The sequence below is a fragment of the Oncorhynchus kisutch genome, linkage group LG1 (assembly GCF_002021735.2).
Source record: "Oncorhynchus kisutch isolate 150728-3 linkage group LG1, Okis_V2, whole genome shotgun sequence".
In the NCBI taxonomy this organism is placed as follows: Eukaryota; Metazoa; Chordata; class Actinopteri; order Salmoniformes; family Salmonidae; genus Oncorhynchus; species Oncorhynchus kisutch.
In genome coordinates, this window is record NC_034174.2 from 31,774,095 (window position 1) to 31,797,637 (window position 23,543).

Consider the following 23,543-nt stretch of genomic DNA (forward strand, 5'->3'; position numbering starts at 1 on the left):
TGGCAGAACTTGGGAAGGTTGAACACCAAGTGGGCTGCAGCATTCTGGATAAGTTGTAGGGTTTGATGGCACAAGCAGGGAGCCCAGCCATCAGCGAATTTCAGTAGTCTAGACGGGAGTTGACTAGCAACTGGATTAGGACCTGTGTGAGGTAGGGTAGTACTCCATGGATATTGTAGAGCATTAACCTGCAGGAGTGAGTCACAAATTTTATGTTTTCAGAGAACAACAGGGTGTTGTGTAAGGTCACGCTAAGGTTCTTTGTACTCTGGGAGGGGGACACCGCAGAGTTGTCAGAGGTGATATAAATGTCTTGGAGCAGGCAGGTCATCCCTGGGAGGAAGAGCAGCTCTGTCTTGTCGAGGTTGAGCTTGAGTCATAGGATGAGGAAAGGGAGAAGAGTAGGGTCGAGGAGGCAGAATCAGAAGACTGAAGCATTTAACAGAAGGGAGAGATGATAGGATAGAAGAGGAAAGAGGGGGAGAGAGAGAGCGAAGATTGAGACAGCGCATTAACATCTGGGTAGGAGCTGAGTGGATAGGGTTGGAGAGGGAGACAAAAAGAAACAAAGTAGTGATCAAAGACCTGGGAACAAATTCTTATTTACAATGACGGCATAGGAACAGTGGGTTAACTGCCTTGTTCAGAGGCAGAACGACAGATTTCTACCTTGTCAGCTCTGGATTTGATCTAGCAACCATTCGGTTACTGGCCCAACACTCTGACCAATAGGCTAGCTGCTGCCCCTAATATTAGTAGGCGAACAGCCTCTGGTAAAGATTAGGTCAAGCATATTGCCTGCCTTGTGAGTGGGAGGGGACTGTGAAAGGGAGAGATCAAAAGAGGCAAGGAAGGGAAAGAGAGTTGGAAATAAATGAATCGAAGGCAGACATCAGGAGGTTGAAGTAGCCAAGTACGGCGAGTGGTAAGCCATCGCCAAGAAATGAGCTTATCAAGGGGTCAAGCTCATTGAGGAAATCTCGAAGGGCACCTGGTGGGTGATAGATGACAATGTCAAGCTTGAGGGGACAAGTGACAGCACAGAATTCAAATGAGGAGATGGACAGGTGAGTGAGAAAGAAAATATGATTGAAAATGTAGTGAGATTAAGAGAGAGCAGCTGGAGTAGCAGTGTTATCTGGGGTGATCCATGTCTCCGTCAGGGCCAAAAAGTCAAGGAACTGAAGGGCAGCATAGACTGAGATGAACTCTGCCTTCTTGACCTCAGATTGTCAGTTCCAAACACTGACAGAGACCAGGAATTCCACACAGGTTGTGCGCGCAGGGTACACTAAATGAGAAGGGTTGCAGCCAAGGGGTGTGGAGCAAATAACAAGGAAAGCGAGAGGGTGGTATGGAGCTTTCCTCAATTTTCCTTCCTCGAATAACTCCGCACAACAACGAGACCACCGCTGACACGGCCACCGGTACACAGCTCCTGCTGAGAAAACAAAGGAGACTGAAGTACATTTATACGAATTGCCTTGCAGAGGTGAAGAGCACACATCCCGGTACTAATGACAAGTCATTTTTCCAACAACTGTTTACAAATCGATTATTTCACTTATAATTCACTTTATCACAATTCCGGTGGGTCAGAAGTTTACATATACTAAGTTGACTGTGCCTTGAAACAGCTTGGAAAATTCCAGAAAATTATGACATGCCTTTAGAAGGTTCTGATAGGCTAATTGACATAATTTGAGTCAATTGGAGATGTACATGTGGATGAATTTCATGGCCTACCTACATCTTTGCTCGACATCATGGGAAAATCTAAAGAAATCAGCCAAGACCTCAGAAAAAAATTGTAGACCTCCACAAGTCTGGTTTCCAAACGTACGCAAGAATAAACACCATGGGACCACACAGCAGTCATACCGCTCAGGAATCAGACGCGTTCTGTCTCCAAGAGATGAACATACTTTGGTGTGAAAAGTGCAAATCAATCCCAGAACAACAGCAAAGGACATTGTGAAGATGCTGGAGGAAACAGGTACAAAACTATCTATATCCACAGCAAAACGAGTCCTACATCGACATAACCTGAAAGGCCGCTCAGCAAGGAAGAATCCACTGCTCCAAAACCGTCATAAAAAAGCCAGGCTACGGTTTGGAACTGAACATGGGGACAAAGATAGTACTTTTTGGAGGAATGTACTCTGGTCTGATGAAACAAAAATATAACTGTTTGACAATAATGACCATCGTTATGTTTGGAGGAAAAAGGGGGAGGCTTGCAAGCCGGAGAACACCATCCCAACCGTGAAGCATGGGGTGGCAGCATCCTGTTGTGGGGGTGCTTTGCTGCAGGAGGGACTGGTGCACTTCACAAAATAGATGGCATCGTGAGGAAGGAAAAATAAGACCTCAGTCAGGAAGTTAAAGCTTGGTTGCAAATGGGTCTTCCAAATGTACATACAGTGCCTTGCGAAAGTATTCGGCCCCCTTGAACTTTGCGACCTTTTGCCACATTTCAGGCTTCAAACATAAAGATATAAAACTGTATTTTTTTGTGAAGAATCAACAACAAGTGGGACACAATCATGAAGTGGAACGACATTTATTGGATATTTCAAACTTTTTTAACAAATCAAAAACTGAAAAATTGGGCGTGCAAAATTATTCTGCCCCCTTAAGTTAATACTTTGTAGCGCCACCTTTTGCTGCGATTACAGCTGTAAGTCGCTTGGGGTATGTCTCTATCAGTTTTGCACATCGAGAGACTGACATTTTTTCCCATTCCTCCTTGCAAAACAGCTCGAGCTCAGTGAGGTTGGATGGAGAGCATTTGTGAACAGCTTTACTTGGATTAAATGTCAGAAATTGTGAAAAACTGAGTTTAAATGTATTTGGCTAAGGTGTATTTAAACTTCCACCTTCAAATGTATGTCCACTTAAGGCTAGGCGTCCCACTAGCGCGCAGTTCAAATAAATCATTTTTTTAAAAGCGTTGTCTGGGTTAGGGAGGGCTTGGCCGGTAAGGGATATCTTTGACTCATTGTGCACCAGCGACTCCTGTGGCGGGCCGAGCGCAGTGCACGCTAACCAAGGTTGCCAGGTGTACGGTGTTTCCTCCGACACATTGGTGCGGCTGGCGTCCGGGTTGGATGCGCGCTGTGTTAAGAGGCAGTGCGGCTTGGTTGGGTTGTGTTTCGGAGGACGCATGACATTCAACCTTCGTCTCTCCCGAGCCCGTACAGGAGTTGTAGCGATGAGACAAGATAGTAGCTACTAAACAATTGTATACCACGAAATTGAGGAGAAAAGGTTTTTTAATTTATTTTTTAAAGCACTTACCTTTTGAAAATCTTCCTCTGATATGCAATCCAAAAGGGTCCCAGCTACAACATGCATGTTTTGTTAGATAAAATCCTTCTTTATATCCCAAAAAGTCTGTTTAGTTGGAGCCATCGATTTGAGTAATCCACTCTTTAAACATGCAGACAAAAGGAAGCCAAAAAGATACCGCTAAACTTTGTTAAAACAAGTCACACAGACTGATTTCCAATTGTGACTCCCAGTACCAAAACTCAAAATTCTTCCTCGTTTGGGAAGAAACAAGCCTGAAACCTTGGACAGAGACTGTTGACATCTAGTGGAAGCCATGGGAATTGCAATCTGGGAGCTGGAATTGCATAGGACCCATAGCTTTTCATTGTACGAGCATGGGATCTCAAAATAAATCCCCTTGCTCTGCATGGGTAACGCTGTTGTCGCGGTGTTCCTGGTTCGAGCCCAGGTAGGAGCGAGGAGAGGTACGGAAGCTATACTGTTACACTGGCAATATTAAAGTGCCTATAAGAACATCCAATAGTCAAAGGTATATGAAATACAAATGGTAGAGAGAGAAATAGTCCTATAATTCCTATAATAACTACAACCTAAAACTTCTTACCTGGGAGTATTGAAGACTCATGTTAAAAAGGATCCACCAACTTTCATATGTTCTCATGTTCTGAGCAAGGAACTTAAACGTTGGCTTTCTTACATGGCACATATTGCACTTTTACTTTCTTCTCCACCACTTTGTTTTTGCATTATTTAAACTAAATTGAACATGTTTCATTATTTATTTGAGGCTAAATTGATTTTATTGATGTATTATATTAAGTTAAATTAAGTGTTCATTCAGTATTGTTGTAATTGTCATTATTACAAATACATTTAAAAAATTGGCCGATTAATCAGTATCGGCTTCGTTTGTCCTCCAATAATCGGTATCGGTGTTGAAAAATCATAATCGGTCAACCTCTAGTGCATAATTATGTCAAACACCCTCATCATCATGTAAGTAGACCCACCCCCAAATAGTGTCTAGTGGTGAAGTTTCCCTTTAAAGTAGATGGCCCTAGCTAGCAAAAAGACAGTACTAGACAACAGATGAAGACAAAAATGATACTTACCAGTCCTGGAGATATCAGGAGTAATAACAACAAAGAAGTTACATATTGACTTTCCTCTGTTCAGACAGTCTAATTGTTATTCTTTTTCACCCAAGGGGTTATGGTTAGTGGTGGTTGAAATTATATTGTAATGAAACAGCAGGGAGCAGGTCTCGAACCCTCGATCTTCGAGCCCGAGGTCCGGCGCACTATCGACTGTGCCGCAAAAGCATGCTCGTGCAGCAGGGTCGATTTCCGCGCTTATAAACCCAGGGTCGTTACAATATAAATGTGGTTGTAGAGTTGGACTCTACAACCAAAGAGTAAAGGACATGGTGTTGTTTGAGTAACTTTGCTTTGGTTCTGAAAACTTGTTGTAGCTCCCTGGGCTAATGCTTTGGCTTTACCTCAGTGGGCTAACATGGCTTGGAGTAATACAGAAAAACAGGGTTCAACACCCAGTCATTTCCCTACACGTATGCCTTGTCTGACTGTCTCGCGCTCTCTTCATCAGGTACTGCTCCTCTGCAACATTAACAAGATGAAGAACTTTAAGCGACGTTTCTCTCTGTCCGTCCCTCGCACCGAAACCATAGAGGAGAACGAGTTCACCGAGCAAATCAACCAGCTCAACATCCAACACACTCAGGGTAAGACCTTTAACTCTACCCAACAATGCCCAATGACACATCAATCCTCTCCCCTGTCCTTGTCTCCAGTGGGTCTTGCTGCTATGAGCGTTGCTAAGGAATGACCAGTCCCTTTCACAGCGTATTGAGACTATATTTAGACACAGGAAGCTCAAAGTCCTGATCCCAGATCTTACATTACTCCCTCCATTCATTCATGGATCAGGCCATTCTTGGATCCGTTTATAATCAAACCACCAGCCCAGTCATCTCTGTACCAGCCCCACTTAGTCTCCACAGCCTGATTAGTAGCACTGATTTCCGGCTGGGCTGAGGGAAGGCTGGGGGTTAGAAGAGGTTAAGACACATTTATACAAGCTCTGAGTGGAGAGATGGAGGAGATGTGAAGGAGAAAGAGAGGTGTGAGAGTGTAATAGGGGCTGCAAGGAGCCGAGGCTGATTAGCAGGGTTCAAGACACATTTATACAAGCAAATCTCCCTCGCTGTGGTCTACTGGGTCACACCCATCCTCTAATCTAGCACCAGTCTGCCCTGCAGCAGTGATAGAAAACAATATTCACAATATTGATTATTATTATTTTAATTATATCAATATTGTAAATCTATCTCCAAAGTGAGCTTTGGCAAAATGTACATTTTTACGTCATGCCAATAGAGCAAATTGAGAAGAAATTCAAAACCTTTTAAACAGTGTGTTCTTGGTGTTCATGCTGTTCACCATTTCTCATGCTGTTCACCATTTCTCATGCTGTTCACCATTTCTCATGCTGTTCACCATTTCTCATGCTGTTCACCATTTCTCATGCTGTTCACCATTTCTCATGCTGTTCACCATTTCTCATGCTGTTCACCATTTCTCATGCTGTTCACCATTTCTCATGCACACTTGACACAGCAACACTTGACCTCATAGTTACTTCTCTCACTATTGAGGCAGCTAACCTTGTACAGACGTTTAGTTTATTAGGATCCCCATTAGCTGGTACATATGCAGCAGCTACTACTCCTGGGTTCCACATAAAATACATGTACATGAAAGATTACAGAACAGTTATAGACAAGAACAACATGGAGCACACTGGGATTCAGAATAGAGGTCTGGATGGATGGGAATGTAGCGTTGTGTGATGCCAGCCGTCATCAGCTGTCTGGGGGAAGCAGCTGTGTCTGATCTAACCCCAGAGAATCCTGTACCCCCTGATGCAGAGAGAACTCAAGGTCTGAGTGAGTGAGTGAGTGATAGAAGTGTTAATAGGCTCTCTGTCAATCCAGACATTCTGCCCTTCACAACCCCTTCTTCCATCACAGCCTATTTTAGACAATAACTGAACAAAAATGTCAAAGTAATCCTTGATTTGAATCAGGGCAATGCTGTCCAACTGTCTGTCCATGTTTGGAGACAGACTTGGCTCACATTTTTCCCAGGATTAACCACATTCTCTGGATGTCCCTTTCAACTCCTAATGAGGTTGGGATACATCAGCAACAGACCTTCAAATAATGTTTTTTTCTCATGTTAAAATATAGTTCAATTCAATTCCCTGACACTTAAATACCATAACACACAATAAGTTGGTCACATCAGAGGAGCTGTCTTTACAGTGGTCACATTTATTACAAAAAAAGAGAATAACACAATCAGCTCGCAGATCAGAATTACCATCTACGTTCGTTAGGGAAGTTTTATCAACATAATATCCCCTTCAGTAGCCCTTCTCAGCTGGTAAGCAGCTACATCAAACTTAAAATGACAAAGAAAAGTCAGTCACACCTGAATTAGGCTGATTAATTCAGGATCATATCCCACAGGCTAACAATCTCAGACATGCACACACACACCGCACATCTACAGTGTTACAGCTAACCTAATGAGACATCCCAAATCAGTTTGGATTAGCACACAAGCCTAACACAATTACCACTCCACTACTGCAGGGCTAGCTGTGTGTGTGTGTGTGTGTGTGTGTGTGTGTGTGTGTGTGTGTGTGTGTGTGTGTGTGTGTGTGTGTGTGTGTGTGTGTGTGTGTGTGTGTGTGTGTGTGTGTGTGTGTGTGTGTGTACCAGGGAGGCCACCCGCCTGCCACTGCCAGTCTAATCTTTAAGTCGATCTAATACCTAGTTAATATCCAGTGCAGCTTCTCAATTAAATCATAATTTTTGATATTCTAACAAGTGTACTGATGGAAAGATAAATCTAATCAAATCAGTTCAGATGATTACATCAATCACTGTCATACTAACTTTTAACAGAGCCAGCCAGAGAAGAATGGATGTAGAAACCTATTAGTAGCCTACAACTCTGTAGAAACCTATTAGTAGCCTACAACGCTGTAGAAACCTATTAGTAGCCTACAACGCTGTAGAAACCTATTAGTAGCCTACAACGCTGTAGAAACCTATTAGTAGCCTACAACGCTGTAGAAACCTATTAGTAGCCTACAACGCTGTAGAAACCTATTAGTAGCCTACAACGCTGTAGAAACCTATTAGTAGCCTACAACGCTGTAGAAACATATTAGTAGCCTACAACGCTGTAGAAACATATTAGTAGCCTACAACTCTGTAGAAACATATTAGTAGCCTACAACGCCGTAGAAACGTATTAGTAGCCTACAACTCTGTAGAAACATATTAGTAGCCTACAACGCTGTAGAAACATATTAGTAGCCTACAACTCTGTAGAAACATATTAGTAGCCTACAACGCTGTAGAAACCTATTAGTAGCCTACAACGCTGTAGAAACCTATTAGTAGCCTACAACGCTGTAGAAACATATTAGTAGCCTACAACGCTGTAGAAACATATTAGTAGCCTACAACTCTGTAGAAACATATTAGTAGCCTACAACGCCGTAGAAACGTATTAGTAGCCTACAACTCTGTAGAAACATATTAGTAGCCTACAACGCTGTAGAAACATATTAGTAGCCTACAACTCTGTAGAAACATATTAGTAGCCTACAACGCCGTAGAAACGTATTAGTAGCCTACAACTCTGTAGAAACGTATTAGTAGCCTACAACCATAAGTTTCATTAGAAATCACATGTAGTGAGGAACCTAAAGTCAGCAGACAGTTCAGGCTCCATTTTAACAAACCTAATGCAATAGTAAATCTAAGGGCTCCATTTTAACAAACCTAATGCAATAGTAAATCTAAGGGCTCCATTTGAACAAACCTAATGCAGTGTTAAATCGAAGGGCTCCATTTTAACAAACCTAATGCAGTGTTAAATCTAAGGGCTCCATTTTAACAAACCTAATGCAGTGGTAAATCTAAAGGCTCCATTTTAACAAACCTAATGCAATAGTAAATCTAAGCACAGGCGGTAGCACTATAGGTCCAGGGGTGAGTCCAAAATATTTGTAGCTATTTTCACTATTACATTTTTCAGTGCACTTGCTGGCATTGGCGCATAATTCTATAATATTAATAATAAAACACAGCAGACTATGGAGGTTTTTTACACACATCCAAACTGTTCACAGTAGCTGGAAAAAGATCCAATATGCAGCACCAGTCAAAAGTTTGAACAAACCTACTCATTCCAGGGGTTTTCTTTATTTTTACCATTTTCTATATTGTAGAATAATAGTGAAGACATCAAAACTATGAAATAACACATATGGAATTATGTATTAACCAAAAAAATGTTAAATCAAAATATATGTGAGATTCTTCAAAGTAGCCACCCTTTGCCTTGATGACAGCTTTGCACACTCTTGGCATTCTCTCAACCAGCTTCCAGTTTTATTTTTGAATATTTTTTTATTTATTTCACCTTTATTTAACCAGATAGGCAAGTTGAGAACAAGTTCTCATTTACAATTGCGACCTGGCCAAGATAAAGAAAAGGAGTTTGACACATACAACGACACAGAGTTACACATGGAGTAAAACAAACATACAGTCAATAATACAGTAGAAACAGTCTATACACGATGTGAGCAAATGAGGTGAGATAAGGGAGGTAAATGCATAAAAAGGCCATGGTGGCAAAGTAAATACAATATAGCAAGTAAAACACTGGAATGGTAGATTTGCAGTGGAAGAATGTGCAAAGTAGAAATGGCACTGCATCCAATTTGTTGAGTAGGGTATTGGAGGCTATTTTGTAAATGACATCGCCGAAGTCGAGGATTGGTAGTATGGTCAGTTTTACAAGGATATGTTTGGCAGCATGAGTGAAGGATGCTTTGTTGCGAAATAGGAAGCCAATTCTAGATTTAACTTTGGATTGGAGATGTTTGATGTGGGTCTGGAAGGAGAGTTTACAGTCTAACCAGACACCTAGGTATTTGTAGTGGTCCACGTATTCTAAGTCAGAGCCGTCCAGAGTAGTAATGTTGGACAGGCGGGCAGGTGCAGGCAGCGATCAGTTGAAGAGCATGCATTTAGTTTTACTTGTATTTAAGAGCAATTGGAGGCCACGGAAGGAGAGTTGTATGGCATTGAAGCTTGCCTGGAGGGTTGGTAACACAGTGTCCAAAGAAGGGCCAGAAGTATACAGAATGGTGTCGTCTGCGTAGAGGTGGATCAGAGACTCACCAGCAGCAAGAGCGACATCATTGATGTATACAGAGAAGAGAGTCGGTCCAAGAATTGAACCCTGTGGCACCCCCATAGAGACTGCCAGAGGTCCAGACAGCAGACCCTCCGATTTGACACACTGAACTCTATCAGAGAAGTAGTTGGTGAACCAGGCAAGGCAATCATTTGAGAAACCAAGGCTGTCGAGTCTGCCGATGAGGATGTGGTGATTGACAGAGTCGAAAGCCTTGGCCAGATCAATGAATACGGCTGCACAGTAATGTTTCTTATCGATGGCGGTTAAGATATCATTTAGGACCTTGAGCGTGGCTGAGGTGCACCCATGACCAGCTCTGAAACCAGATTGCATAGCAGAGAAGGTATGGTGAGATTCGAAATGGTCGGTAATCTGTTTGTTGACTTGGCTTTCGAAGACCTTAGAAGAGGGGGATGACCGCAGCTGCTTTCCAATCTTTGGGAATCTCAGACGACATGAAAGAGAGGTTGAATAGGCTAGTAATAGGGGTGGCAACAATTTCGGCAGATAATTTTAGAAAGAAGGGGTCCAGATTGTCTAGCCCGGCTGATTTGTAGGGGTCCAGATTTTGCAGCTCTTTCAGAACATCAGCTGACTGGATTTGGGAGAAGGAGAAATGGGGAAGGCTTGGGCGAGTTGCTGTGGGGGGTGCAGTGCTGTTGACCGGGGTAGGAGTAGCCAGGTGGAAAGCATGGCCAGCCGTAGAAAAATGCTTATTGAAATTCTCAATTATAGTGGATTTATCAGTGTGACAGTATTTCCTATCTTCAGTGCAGTGGGCAACTGGGAGGAGGTGTTCTTATTCTCCATGGACTTTACAGTGTCCCAGAACTTTTTTGAGTTAGAAATTTGCTTCCTGCAAAACTAACTGCCTGTGTATAATGGTTTCTAGCTTCCCTGAACAGCTGCATATCACGGGGGCTGTTCGATGCTAATGCAGAACGCCATAGGATGTTTTTGTGTTGGTTAAGGGTAGTCAGGTCTGGGGAGAACCAAGGGATATATCTGTTCCTGGTTCTACATTTCTTCAAATCAAATTTATTTATATAGCCCTTCGTACATCAGCTGATATCTCAAAGTGCTGTACAGAAACCCAGCCTAAAACCCCAAACAGCAAGCAATGCAGGTGTAGAAGCACGGTGGCTAGGAAAAACTCCCTAGAAAGGCCAAAACCTAGGAAGAAACCTAGAGAGGAACCAGGCTATGTGGGGTGGACAGTCCTCTTCTGGCTGTGCCGGGTGGAGATTATAACAGAACATGGCCAAGATGTTCAAATGTTCATAAATGACCAGCATGGTCGAATAATAATAAGGCAGAACAGTTGAAACTGGAGCAGCAGCACGGCCAGGTGGACTGGGGACAGCAAGGAGTCATCATGTCAGGTAGTCCTGGGGCATGGTCCTAGGGCTTAGGTCCTCCGAGAGAGAGAAAGAAAGAGAGAAGGAGAGAAGGAGAGAATTAGAGAACGCACACTTAGATTCACACAGGACACCGAATAGGACAGGAGAAGTACTCCAGATATAACAAACTGACCCTAGCCCCCCGACACAAACTACTGCAGCATAAATACTGGAGGCTGAGACAGGAGGGGTCAGGAGACACTGTGGCCCCATCCGAGGACACCCCCGGACAGGGCCAAAAGATGGTTAGGAAGGCATTTAATATATTTTTTTTAAAATAAAAAAATAACAACCAGGCATCCTCTACTGACGGGATGAGATCAATATCCTTCCAGGATACCCCGGCCAGGTCGATTAGAAAGGCCTGCTCGCTGAAGTGTTTCAGGGAGCGTTTGACAGTGATGAGTGGAGGTCGTTTGACCGCTGACCCATTACGGATGGAGGCAATGAGGCAGTGATCGCTGAGATCTTGGTTGAAGACAGCAGAGGTGTATTTAGAGGGGAAGTTGGTTAGGATGATATCTATGAGGGTGCCCGTGTTTAAGGCTTTGGGGAGGTACCTGGTAGGTTCATTGATCATTTGTGTGAGATTGAGGGCATTAAGCTTAGATTGTAGGATGGCTGGAGTGTTAAGCATGTTCCAGTTTAGGTTGCCTAGCAGCACGAGCTCTGAAGATAGATGGGGAGCAATCAGTTCACATATGGTGTCCAGAGCACAGCTGGGGGCAGAGGTTGGTCTATAGCAGGCGGCAACGGTGAGACTTGTTTTTAGAGAGGTGGATTTTTAAAAGTAGAAGTTCAAATTGTTTGGGTACAGACCTGGATAGTAGGACAGCCTGCAGAGTTCTATCTTTGCAGTAGATTGCAACACCGCCTCCTTTGGCAGTTCTATCTTGTCTGAAAATGTTGTAGTTTGGGATGAAAATTTCAGAATTTTTGGTGGTCTTCCTAAACCAGGATTCAGACACAGCTAGAACATCCGGGTTGGCAGAGTGTGCTAAATCAGTGAATAAAATAAACTTAGGGAGGAGGCTTCTAATGTTAACATGCATGAAACCAAGGCTATTACGGTTACAGAAGTCGTCAAAAGAGAGCGCCTGGGGAATAGGAGTGGAGCTAGGCACTGCAGGGCCTGGATTCACCTCTACATCACCAGAGGAACAGAGGAGGAGTAGGATAAGGGTACGGCTAAAAGCAATAAGAATTGGTCGTCTAGAACGTCTGGAACAGAGAGTAAAAGGAGGTTTCTGGGGGCGATAAAATAGCTTCACGGTATAATGTACAGACAAAGGTATGGTAGGATGTGAATACAGTGGAGGTAAACCTAGGTATTGAGTGATGATGAGAGAGATATTGTCTCTCGAAACATAATTGAAACCAGGAGATGTCATCACATGTGTGGCTGGTGGAACTAATAGGTTGGATAAGGTATAGTGAGCAGGACTAGAGGCTCTACAGTGAAATAAGCCAATAAACACTAACCAGAACAGTATGAACAGCATTTATGAAGATAATCCTACACATTCACACATCTCCAGAATGTGTGAATGTATACAACGCATCCAACGTTGTCACCATAAAACCAGGAAGGTGAATCATACTATTTAATATATATTTAACTAGTCAGTTAAGAACAAATTCTTATTTTCAATGACAGCCTAGGAACAGTGGGTTAACTGCCTTGTTCAGAGGCAGAATGACAGATATTTACCTTGTCAGCTCAGGGATTCAATCTAGCAACCTTTCAGTTACTAGTCCAATGCTCTACCCACTAGGATACCTGCCGCCCCAATAAGACAGGTTGTAATCAAATTAACCTCAAAAACAAGCAAATACATGTCAAATGGAATGATTTAATCGACAGGATAAAAAGACACGCATTGCTGTTTGAAATGGAAAACAGGTTACAGTTTTCAGATAACTTCTAAATACGAGGTTCCCCGGTATTCAGAGGTACTCATCTCTCGTTTCATGATGGGCATGGACACGTAGCCTACATCATGGAGGGTTTTTTAATTACATCCAAAACGGGACCTACATGGCTAAAATCATGTGGGCTTCCCATCTGAGCGCAAGCGAGCTGATATAAGACAGGCGAATTGCCGAACATGGCATTATGGCTGGAAAATGATATAAGACATGATGACGAAATTGACATGACGAAATTGCAAACTAACATACGTTTGACACGAAAGCTGCCTTAACGCCAGCCAGAAATAGAGCCCTTCATGTCTTTGTCCACTTCTCCAATGATTGTGTTTCCTAACTTGCCATGTGAGAGCCTGCCCTTTACTTCATCATTCACTTCTATAGATATACATCTCCCATCTCAGACAGGATCGGACTACAACATTGTGTGTGTGCATGTCTCACCTGACCTGGCCCCAATTAAGAGCAGACAGATCAAAAGGTTGCTGTAACTGTGATATTTAAATGAGCCAAACAGGCTCCCTTTCTCTCTCTCTCTCTCTGTGCCCACTCACAGCAGGAATATTAATCAAACGTAGAACCATTCATCTATTGCCACTTCATTCCATCCAAATCCCCCTCTCTCTCCTTCGTTGATCTCTCTATCGCTCTTTTGTCACATCTGTTTTTGTCACCTTATTTTTCTAAACACTGAGAGCTACTTGCCTCCTAACTTGTAGCTCAACTCAAATCTAACATCTAAATCTACATCATCACCTGCATGGATGTACACCCAAAAATGGTCTCTGTGTGAGTCTCTGTGTATGTAGGAGTAGCCAGGGCTTTTTAATTTCCACTAATAACAGGCTGTGATACTGTATCTGTCAGAGAGAATAAGTAGACAGAGAAGGATACAGACAAATCAAATCAAATTTATTTATATAGCCCTTCGTACATCAGCTGATATCTCAAAGTGCTGTACAGAAACCCAGCCTAAAACCCCAAACAGCAAGCAATGCAGGTGGAGAAGCACGGTGGCTAGGAAAAACTCCCTAGAAAGGCCAATACCTAGGAAGAAACCTAGAGAGGAACCAGGCTATGTGGGGTGGCCAGTCCTCTTCTGGCTGTGCCGGGTGGAGATTATAACAGAACATGGTCAAGATGTTCAATGTTCATAAATGACCAGCATGGTCGAATAATAATAAGGCAGAACAGTTGAAACTAGAGCGAGAGCTCACTGAGCACACACTGTGTAGGACAACACTCTGTACCAGTACCCCCTGTATATAGCCTCCACACTGACTGTGTACCGGTACCCCCTGTATATAGCCTCCACATTGACTCTGTACCGGTACCCCCTGTATATAGCCTCCACACTGACTCTGTACCAGTACCCCCTGTATATAGCCTCCACACTGACTCTGTACCGGTACCCCCTGTATATAGCCTCCACATTGACTCTGTACCGGTACCCCCTGTATATAGCCTCCACACTGACTGTGTACCGGTACCCCCTGTATATAGCCTCCACACTGACTCTGTACCGGTACCCCCTGTATATAGCCTCCACACTGACTCTGTACCGGTACCCCCTGTATATAGCCTCCACATTGACTCTGTACTGGTACCCCCTGTATATAGCCTCCACATTGACTCTGTACCAGTACCCCCTGTATATAGCCTCCACACTGACTGTGTACCAGTACCCCCTGTATATAGCCTCCACATTGACTCTGTACCAGTACCCCCTGTATATAGCCTCCACATTGACTCTGTACCAGTACCCCCTGTATATAGCCTCCACATTGACTCTGTACCGGTACCCCCTGTATATAGCCTCCACACTGACTCTGTACCAGTACCCCCTGTATATAGCCTCCACATTGACTCTGTACCGGTACCCCCTGTATATAGCCTCCACACTGACTCTGTACCAGTACCCCCTGTATATAGCCTCCACATTGACTCTGTACCGGTACCCCCTGTATATAGCCTCCACACTGACTCTGTACCGGTACCCCCTGTATATAGCCTCCACATTGACTCTGTACCAGTACCCCCTGTATATAGCCTCCACACTGACTCTGTACCGGTACCCCCTCTATATAGCCTCCACACTGACTCTGTACTGGTACCCCCTGTATATAGCCTCCACACTGACTCTGTACCGGTACCCCCTGTATATAGCCTCCACACTGACTGTGTACCGGTACCCCCTGTATATAGCCTCCACATTGACTCTGTACCGGTACCCCCTCTATATAGCCTCCACACTGACTCTGTACCAGTACCCCCTGTATATAGCCTCCACATTGACTCTGTACCGGTACCCCCTCTATATAGCCTGGCTACTGTTATTTTACTGCTGCTCTTTGATTGTTATTTTTAACTTATTTTTTAACTTAACACTTTTTCTTAAGTGCATTGTTGGTTAAGGGCTTGTAAGTAAGCATTTCACTGTAAGGTCTACACCTGTTGTATTCAGCGCATGTGACACATTGATTTGATTTGCTGTTATCACTTCATTTCAATGAAATGACGTTGAATAGTCATTGAGTTGATGTCTTTGCCTTCTGAGAGAGAGAGAGGAGATCTCCCTCCGTTTAGCCACATGCTCACACGCTTTTGTTAACAATCAGTGTCCCCATGGAAACACGGAGTTAAAGAGCTCACCGCAGTCTACATCAAACACCCCGAGAGGCAGCGGGCTGAACACACATACGCATGTGCACACACACATACACAGAGGTGTCAGTCGATGCGATGGAACAGACATATCCACTCCAAACACATCCAACAGCAGCTAGACCAACAACCCATTCACACACAGGATCAAACCAAGGCTGAAACACAAGCTGTTCAGAGGACTGTAAACACATGCACATATTTCCACACTGTAGCTGATGCAGCCTTGTGTAGTGTCTGAATGAGTGCTGTGTCTTTTTTATTTGTAAAGTGTAATTGTCCACTCAATCTGCTGTGTACAACACTGAAGAGAGGATGTTCAAGCAAGCCTGTCCGTGTGTGTTTAAGGCTACAATGTGGAGAATTTCTCAGCATCTGTGTGTTAAATGTTTTCCATAACTCTAAAGAGTGCGTTCTCTCTCTCCGTCTGACCTGCAGCACTGACTCCAGACAGCCTGACCCTGCCGTCGCTGCACCCTGAGGCCAGTCCCAGTCCAGTGAGCCCTGAGCCAGCCACGCCCGGAGCACAGTCCCCCTCCCAGCTCCAGTACCGCAGCAAAGCACCCCACCGACACTTCTCTATGGTGGTGAGACAGGGAGGGAGAGTTGGGGAGAAGGAGAAATAGGAATGTTTAGAAATGATAAAGTTCACATTGACATGCCAATTAGTATAGTCTAGCTCACAACATCAAAGTGGTTCCAATCCGAGAGGAACTGCTATACTGAGAGGGACACTAAAGCAAGTGTAGCCTCCTGTACAAATGTAGCCTCCTGTACAAATGTAGCCTCCTGTACAAATGTAGCCTCCTGTACAAATGTAGGTCAAACCTTACTTGAAGGGGGTATACATAAGACATTCATTTACAAAACCAGTTATTACACCTTTATAATATAAGAGCTACTGACTGGGTTCCTCTCCTCCCTCTCAAAACAGAGTGGTCATAACTTCCTCTCAGCCTCAGAGCAGCAGCAGCTGCTACACAGCCCACAGGGAATTACAAGCCATCGTCTGAATGTTCTTTCTTTTCCACATAACCCGCCGGGCCAGACACCTTTAGTTCGAAAATTCAGCCATCTTACTTTTCAACAAAAATAACTGCAAAGAGCGACAGTCACAAACACGTGTTTGTGCATGCACACACACACACACACACACCCTGGGGAAATTCACATACACACAAACACCTTATTTCAGACAGTTCCAGAAGTGTGGTGCAGAGGGGGAAGTGTGAGATAGATAGTCACTCACAGGAGAAACTGTGTCATAGGGTGGAAGAACAGATTAACAGAAGAGGATTGATTCGTCTTGTCCTACATTAAGACAGGTCTGCATTCAGAACCACAGACAGAATAGAAACACAAACAGAAGATGACTTTCTCAAACTAATGATCGTCTAATCATCCCTAGCTTTAAGTAGACACAATCACTCCTTACCTTTACACTGTAAAAACCGATCACAACATTAACCTAAAACTAACCCTGCAAATAGCATTGTTGGCCATTTGGAAAGTCAGTCAATCATTTAGCATTACATAATAATACTGTTAGCAATACTCTTTGGATACTATGAGATTAGAAATGTTCAGAGTTCAGAAGCACAGTTGAAAAATATATGGCACATGGAAATTGAGAAAGGATGGGCTACGGAGATAGGCGGGGTGGGCTACGGAGATAGGCTGGGTGGGCTACGGAGATAGGCTGGGTGGGCTACGGAGATAGGCGGGGTGGGCTACGGAGATAGGCGGGGTGGGCTACGGAGATAGGCGGGGTGGGCTACGGAGATAGGCGGGGTGGGCTACGGAGATAGGCGGGGTGGGCTACGGAGATAGGCGGGGTTGGATTAACAGCACATGATCTGTAATAGTTAGGACCGAAAATACCATATACCATTTAATGTGTAGATCAAACTATATTGTGTGTCATGTAATACTGTGTATAGAAGTACCATGTATGTGAAAGTTATGAATAATGTATGTAAAAATAAAAATAAAATAAAAAATAAAACGCATTTATTTTAGTAAAACAAAGTCCTCCAAAGAGGGTGGTGGATGGAGGAATAAATAATAACAATAACAACAATAAACCTGTTCTGGTCCAATGTGTCATGTGAGAATATTGCCCATTTATGATGTGTGTATTTGCACAAATAATGATTGTGTGAGTGTTGCATATCGATGACTGATTGATTCTCTGCAGGATGTGAGTAAGCGTATGTCTCTGCCCATGGACATCCGCCTGCCTCCAGAGATCCTCAAAAAGCTGCAGATGCAGAGAGAAATGGAGAATGAGAAAAACTCTCCTCCCTGCAAACCCCTCAGCCGCATGTCCCGACGGGCTTCACTGGTTAGTACCCCTATACCCTAATACAGTTGTTCCCAATCTTTTTCAGTTACTGTACTACCAAGTGATTTTTGCTCTGCCTGGAGTACCCCTGAAGAACCCCCTCATTTGAATTTTACCAGTAGGCCTGTGGTCTCATGAGTCTTCAAGTACCCCTTGTGGATAGACCAAGTACCCCAACTGGTCCTAGTACCCCTTGTTGGGAACAACTGCTCTAATACCACAATACCCTAACCCAAACCCCTCAGCTGCATGTCACTACAAGCGTCACTGGTTAGTATCACATACCTCAAACCCCTATATACCCATACCGCAATACACCCATACCCATCCTAAATCAAGCCACTCAAACACGTCATGACAGTCATCACTGTTCAGTACCCTGTACCCCTTTACACCCATACTGCAGTACCCTAATACACGCATACCCTAATACCCTAAATCAAACCCCTCAGCCGCATGTCCCAGCGGGCTTTACTGGTCAGTAGACTACCCCCTGTACCCAACACCATGATCCCTAAACCATATGGTCATAACCTTACATACAATGCCATGAAAAAGTATTTTCCCCTTTATACATTTCTCAGATTTTACATGTTTTTTTTATACTGAATGTTAGAGCTTCAACCCAAACCTAATATTAGATTAAAGTAACCTGAGTGAACAAATAACACAACAATGACATATTTATTTCATTTAATTGATAAACAAAGTTATGCAACACCCAATTCCCCTGTGTGAAAAAGTAATTGCCCCCTTACACTCAATAACTGGTTGTGCCACCTTTAGCTGCAATGACTGCAACCAAACACTTCCTGTAGTTGTTGAGCAGTCTCTCACGACGCTGTGGAGGGATTTTGTCCCACTCTCCCATGCAGAACTGCTTTAACTAGTGACATTTGTGGGGTTTTAATCATGAACTGCTCATTTCAAGTCCTCCCACAACATCTCAATTGGGATTAGGCCTGGATTTTGACTAGGCCATTCCAAAACTTAAAATGTGTTGCTTTTTAGCCATTTTCATGTAGACTTGATTGTGTCTTTTGGATCGTCTTGGTCCTGAGGCAGCAAAGCATCCCCAAACTATCATATGACCAACATGCTTGACTGTTGGTATGAGGTTCTTCCTGTGGAATGCAGTGTTTTGGTTTTCACCAGGCATAATGGGACCCATGGCATCCAAAAAGTTATACGTTTGAATAATCTGTCCATAAAACAGAGTCTTGAAAACATTGTCAGAGTCTTGATCATCCAGATGCTTCCAGGTGCTTTTTGGCAAACTTGAGTCAACTTTTTGGACGACATGGGTCCCATTATGCCTGGCGAGAACCAAACACTGAATTCTACAGTAAAACCCTCATACCAGCATTCAAGCGTAGTGGTGGTAGTATGATGGTTTGGGGATGCTTTGCTGCCTCAGGACCTGGACGACTTTCCTTAATATAAGGAACCATGAATTCTGCTCTGTATCAGAGAATTCTACAAGAGAATGTCAGGCCATCTGTCAAAGTCCAGACCTAATCCCAATTGAGATGTTGAGATGTTGTGGCAGGACTTGAAATGAGCAGCTTATGCTTGAAAACTCACAAATGTTGCTGATCTACAGCAGTTCTGCAAGCAAGAGTGGGCAAGAATTTGGCACAAACAGCTATTGAGCGTAAGGGGGCAATTATTTTCTCACAAAGGGGGAATTGGGTGTTGCATAACTTTATGCTACCTTGTGTATTTTTCTGACAGTCTGACATTGGCTTTGGAAAGCTGGAGACGTACGTGAAACTGGGGAAACTGGGAGAGGTAAGAATGTCGCTATGGTTACGTGCTTTCAGCTGCAGTTTAAGGCACACATCCAGCTGTTTTAATAGGTGCAGGATACAAAGAAATGAGAATCGTTGAAACTAAAAGGTGTGGGTATTCCCAGTGTAGCTATTCAGTGTGTGGATTTTCACCTTCTATTTAACCCATGAGATGAGGAATTTGTGTATTTCATAAAATAAAGTTCTTTATAAATCTTTAGAACTATGAAATGATGTTTGTTGAAAAGCAAAAAGACTCCATCCCAAACCTATTTCTAAGTTGCTAGGTCAAGCCATGTGGTAATTAGCATTGGGGGGGAATTGTCACATGGTTGTCCCTATCAACTCCATTATAACCATATATTAATTGGGGACATTGCCACTGCCAGTATACAATAAATCCCAAGCTCTTTTGTGCTGTTGCTATAAAGACCTCCCTTACCAGTAAACACAAACACTTTTGGCCGACATATCAAAATGTCTTGGGAATATGTAGTGTGGAGAGCGTTTACACAGAGGAAAGACGTCACCGAGACACCAGGAAAGAATGTTGATGCCTGGCCGACGTATAAACAATGTAGAATTTAGAATGTAGATATTCTAAATACATCGGAGACGTCTTGCCAATTTGCAAACGATGTCTAAACGGCATCTTCCCGATGCATCATGTATACATCCGTTGGGCAGAGGAATCTGCTCCATCTGGGTTTGTTGCCGCACACATAGTTTCTGACACACACCCACACAAACCTACTCAAAATGTCATATGTTGTTCTCAAGTCATAAAATGCAGAATTTTGTTTGATCAAAGGAAGGCTTGGCTATTTCTAAGACTATGTATGCTATAGTGCTTCTTTTCCTGTTCCAAAAGGAGTAAGCTACTAACAAACACTGTGACAACCAACTACACACTGGTTGTCACAAGTGTACAGAGTGTGTTTGATTGCTTATAACTCCATGTTGGAATAAAATGAGGATAAAAATGGTCCCCATTTCAACCCAAGGCCTTTCTTTCTATAATGTTGAAAAGAGTTGTAAGATATACTGGTGCTGAGAACTACACGAGAGTAAAACGTGTGACAACCAACCCCGGTCTCCCCTACTGCATACCTAGTTCTACAGAGCAATATTCGATTGATTTATAGAACTGGTGTGTGTAGTCTCACACACAGTGGCTACTTATCTGTTGTCTCAGACTGTACTCATGAACCCTGAGTTACTGTTAGTGCAGAGGAGCAGTCAGACTAAATAGGCTACATCTGTCCTAGTCATGCTCAGTCATTAGGGTCAACAACTGGGCTACATCTGTCCTAGTCATGCTCAGTCATTAGGGTCAACAACTGGGCTACATCTCATAACAGAAAGTTGTCCCCTGGGCCTCCCGGGTGGCGCAGTGGTTAAGGGTGCTGTACTGCAGCGCCAGCTGTGCCATCAGAGTCCCTGGGTTCACGCCCAGGCTCTGTCGTAACTGGCCGCGACCGGGAGGTCCGTGGGGCGACGCACAATTGGCCTAGCGTCGTCCGGGTTAGGGAGGGCTTGGTCGGTAGGGATGTCCTTGTCTCATCGCGCAACAGCGACTCCTGTGGCGGGCCGGGCGCAGTGCGCGCTAACCAAGGTTGCCAGGTGCACGGTGTATCCTCCGACACATTGGTGCGGCTGGCTTCCGGGTTGGATGCGCGCTGTGTTAAGAGAAGCAGTGCGGCTGGTTGGGTTGTGTATCGGAGGACGCATGACTTTCAACCTTCGTCTCTCCCGAGCCCGTACGGGAGTTGTAGCGATGAGACAAGATAGTAGCTACTACAACAATTGGATACCATGAAATTGGGGAGAAAAAGGGGTAAAAAATTCTACAAAAAAAATAGAAAAAAAAGAAAGTTGTCCCCTTCCACCTGTCCTCAGTCACTCCGTTTCACAATAGCTGGATAGGTGTAAGCAATCCCTGTATTTAGTTTCCTTCATATTGCGTCATATTGAAACCTATGCAGTCCTGCCAGATCTGTGGAGGAGTGAACATGGAAGACAGCAGGGTGGGAGCAGTGTTCTGGAATGGCATGCAGTCTAGGTCGAGGGGGCGGGGGTTAGTTTACTGTAAACACACAGAACTAGTGTCTGGTCAACTATGACTGCTCATCTACATAACAAGGTGCTCATGTTTAAAATACCTTACATCCTGCCATGAGACAAGCCAGTGTTTCAAAAAAAGAGACAGCAATGACAAAAGATACCTGGTAGCCAAACAAACCTTCTTTATAAGTTAGGGCTAAGGTTATGGGGTAGGGTTTGTGTTAGGGCTAAGGTTATGGGGTAGGGTTAGGGCTAAGGTTATGGGGTAGGGTTAGGGCTAAGGGATAGGGTTAGGGCTAAGGTTATGGTGTAGGGTTAGGGCTAAGGTTATGGGTTAGTGTTAGGGCTAAGGTTATGGGGTAGGGTTAGGGCTAAGGTTATGGGGTAGGGTTAGGGCTAAGGTTATGGGGTAGGGTTAGGGCTAAGGTTATGGGGTATGGTTAGTGTTAGGGCTAAGGTTATGGGGTATGGTTAGTGTTAGGGCTAAGGTTATGGGGTATGGTTAGTGTTAGGGCTAAGGTTATGGGGTATGGTTAGTGTTAGGGCTAAGGTTATGGGGTATGGTTAGTGTTAGGGCTAAGGTTATGGGGTATGGTTAGTGTTAGGGCTAAGGTTATGGGGTATGGTTAGTGTTAGGGCTAAGGTTATGGGGTATGGTTAGTGTTAGGGCTAAGGTTATGGGGTATGGTTAGTGTTAGGGCTAAGGTTATGGGGTATGGTTAGTGTTAGGGCTAAGGTTATGGGGTATGGTTTGTGTTAGGGATAAGGTTATGGGGTAGGGTTAGTGATAAGGTTATGGGGTAGGGTTAGTGATAAGGTTATGGGGTATGGATAGTGTTAGGGATAAGGTTATGGGGTATGGTTAGTGTTAGGGATAAGGTTAGTGTTAGTGATAAGGTTATGGGGTAGGGTTAGTGATAAGGTTATGGGGTAGGGTTAGGGGTAATGTTATGGGGTAGGGTTCGTGTTAGGGATAAGGTTATGGGGTAGGGTTCGTGTTAGGGATAAGGTTATGGGGTAGGGATAAGGTTACGGGGTAGGGTTAAGGTTACGGGGTAGGGTTAAGGTTACGGGGTAGGGTTAAGGTTACGGGGTAGGGTTAAGGTTACGGGGTAGGGTTAAGGTTACGGGGTAGGGTTAATGTTATGGGGTAGGGTTAATGTTATGGGGTAGGGTTATGGGGTAGTGATAAGGTTATCAAATCAAATCAAATTTATTTATATAGCCCTTCGTACATCAGCTGATATCTCAAAGTGCTGTACAGAAACCCAGCCTAAAACCCCAAACAGCAAGCAGTGCAGGTGTAGAAGCACGGTGGCTAGGAAAAACTCCCTAGAAAGGCCAATACCTAGGAAGAAACCTAGAGAGGAACCAGGCTATGTGGGGTGGCCAGTCCTCTTCTGGCTGTGCCGGGTGGAGATTATAACAGAACATGGTCAAGATGTTCAATGTTCATAAATGACCAGCATGGTCGAATAATAATAAGGCAGAACAGTTGAAACTAGAGCAGCAGCACAGTCAGGTGGAAGTTGAAACTGGAGCAGCAGCATGGCCAGGTAGACTGGGGCCACTATGGGGTAGGGTTAAGGTTATGGGGTAGGGTAGGGTAGGGTTAGGTTTAATGCTATGGGGTAGGGTTAGTGTTAGGGATAAGGTTATGGGTTAGGCTCAGTAGTCAGGGTTAGACATTTGGCATGGCCATAAAGTGATGAACATTGTATATGTAAAAAAACTGATGTGATTAACTAAT

The 23,543-nt window shown here is 43.9% G+C and overlaps 1 protein-coding gene across 1 annotated transcript in view; it reads left to right on the forward strand.

Annotated features, from left to right (window-relative positions):
* LOC109874709 (cyclin-dependent kinase 18-like) overlaps positions 1 to 23,543 on the forward strand; it is a 56,910-nt gene that overhangs the window by 18,872 nt on the left and 14,495 nt on the right. The window contains exons 2-5 of the mRNA XM_031818153.1: positions 4,900 to 5,035; positions 16,034 to 16,182; positions 17,793 to 17,939; positions 19,674 to 19,730. Coding sequence (XP_031674013.1) covers positions 4,927 to 5,035; positions 16,034 to 16,182; positions 17,793 to 17,939; positions 19,674 to 19,730 — 462 coding nt within the window. The 5' untranslated portion in view covers positions 4,900 to 4,926. The remainder of the gene's footprint in view (positions 1 to 4,899; positions 5,036 to 16,033; positions 16,183 to 17,792; positions 17,940 to 19,673; positions 19,731 to 23,543) is intronic.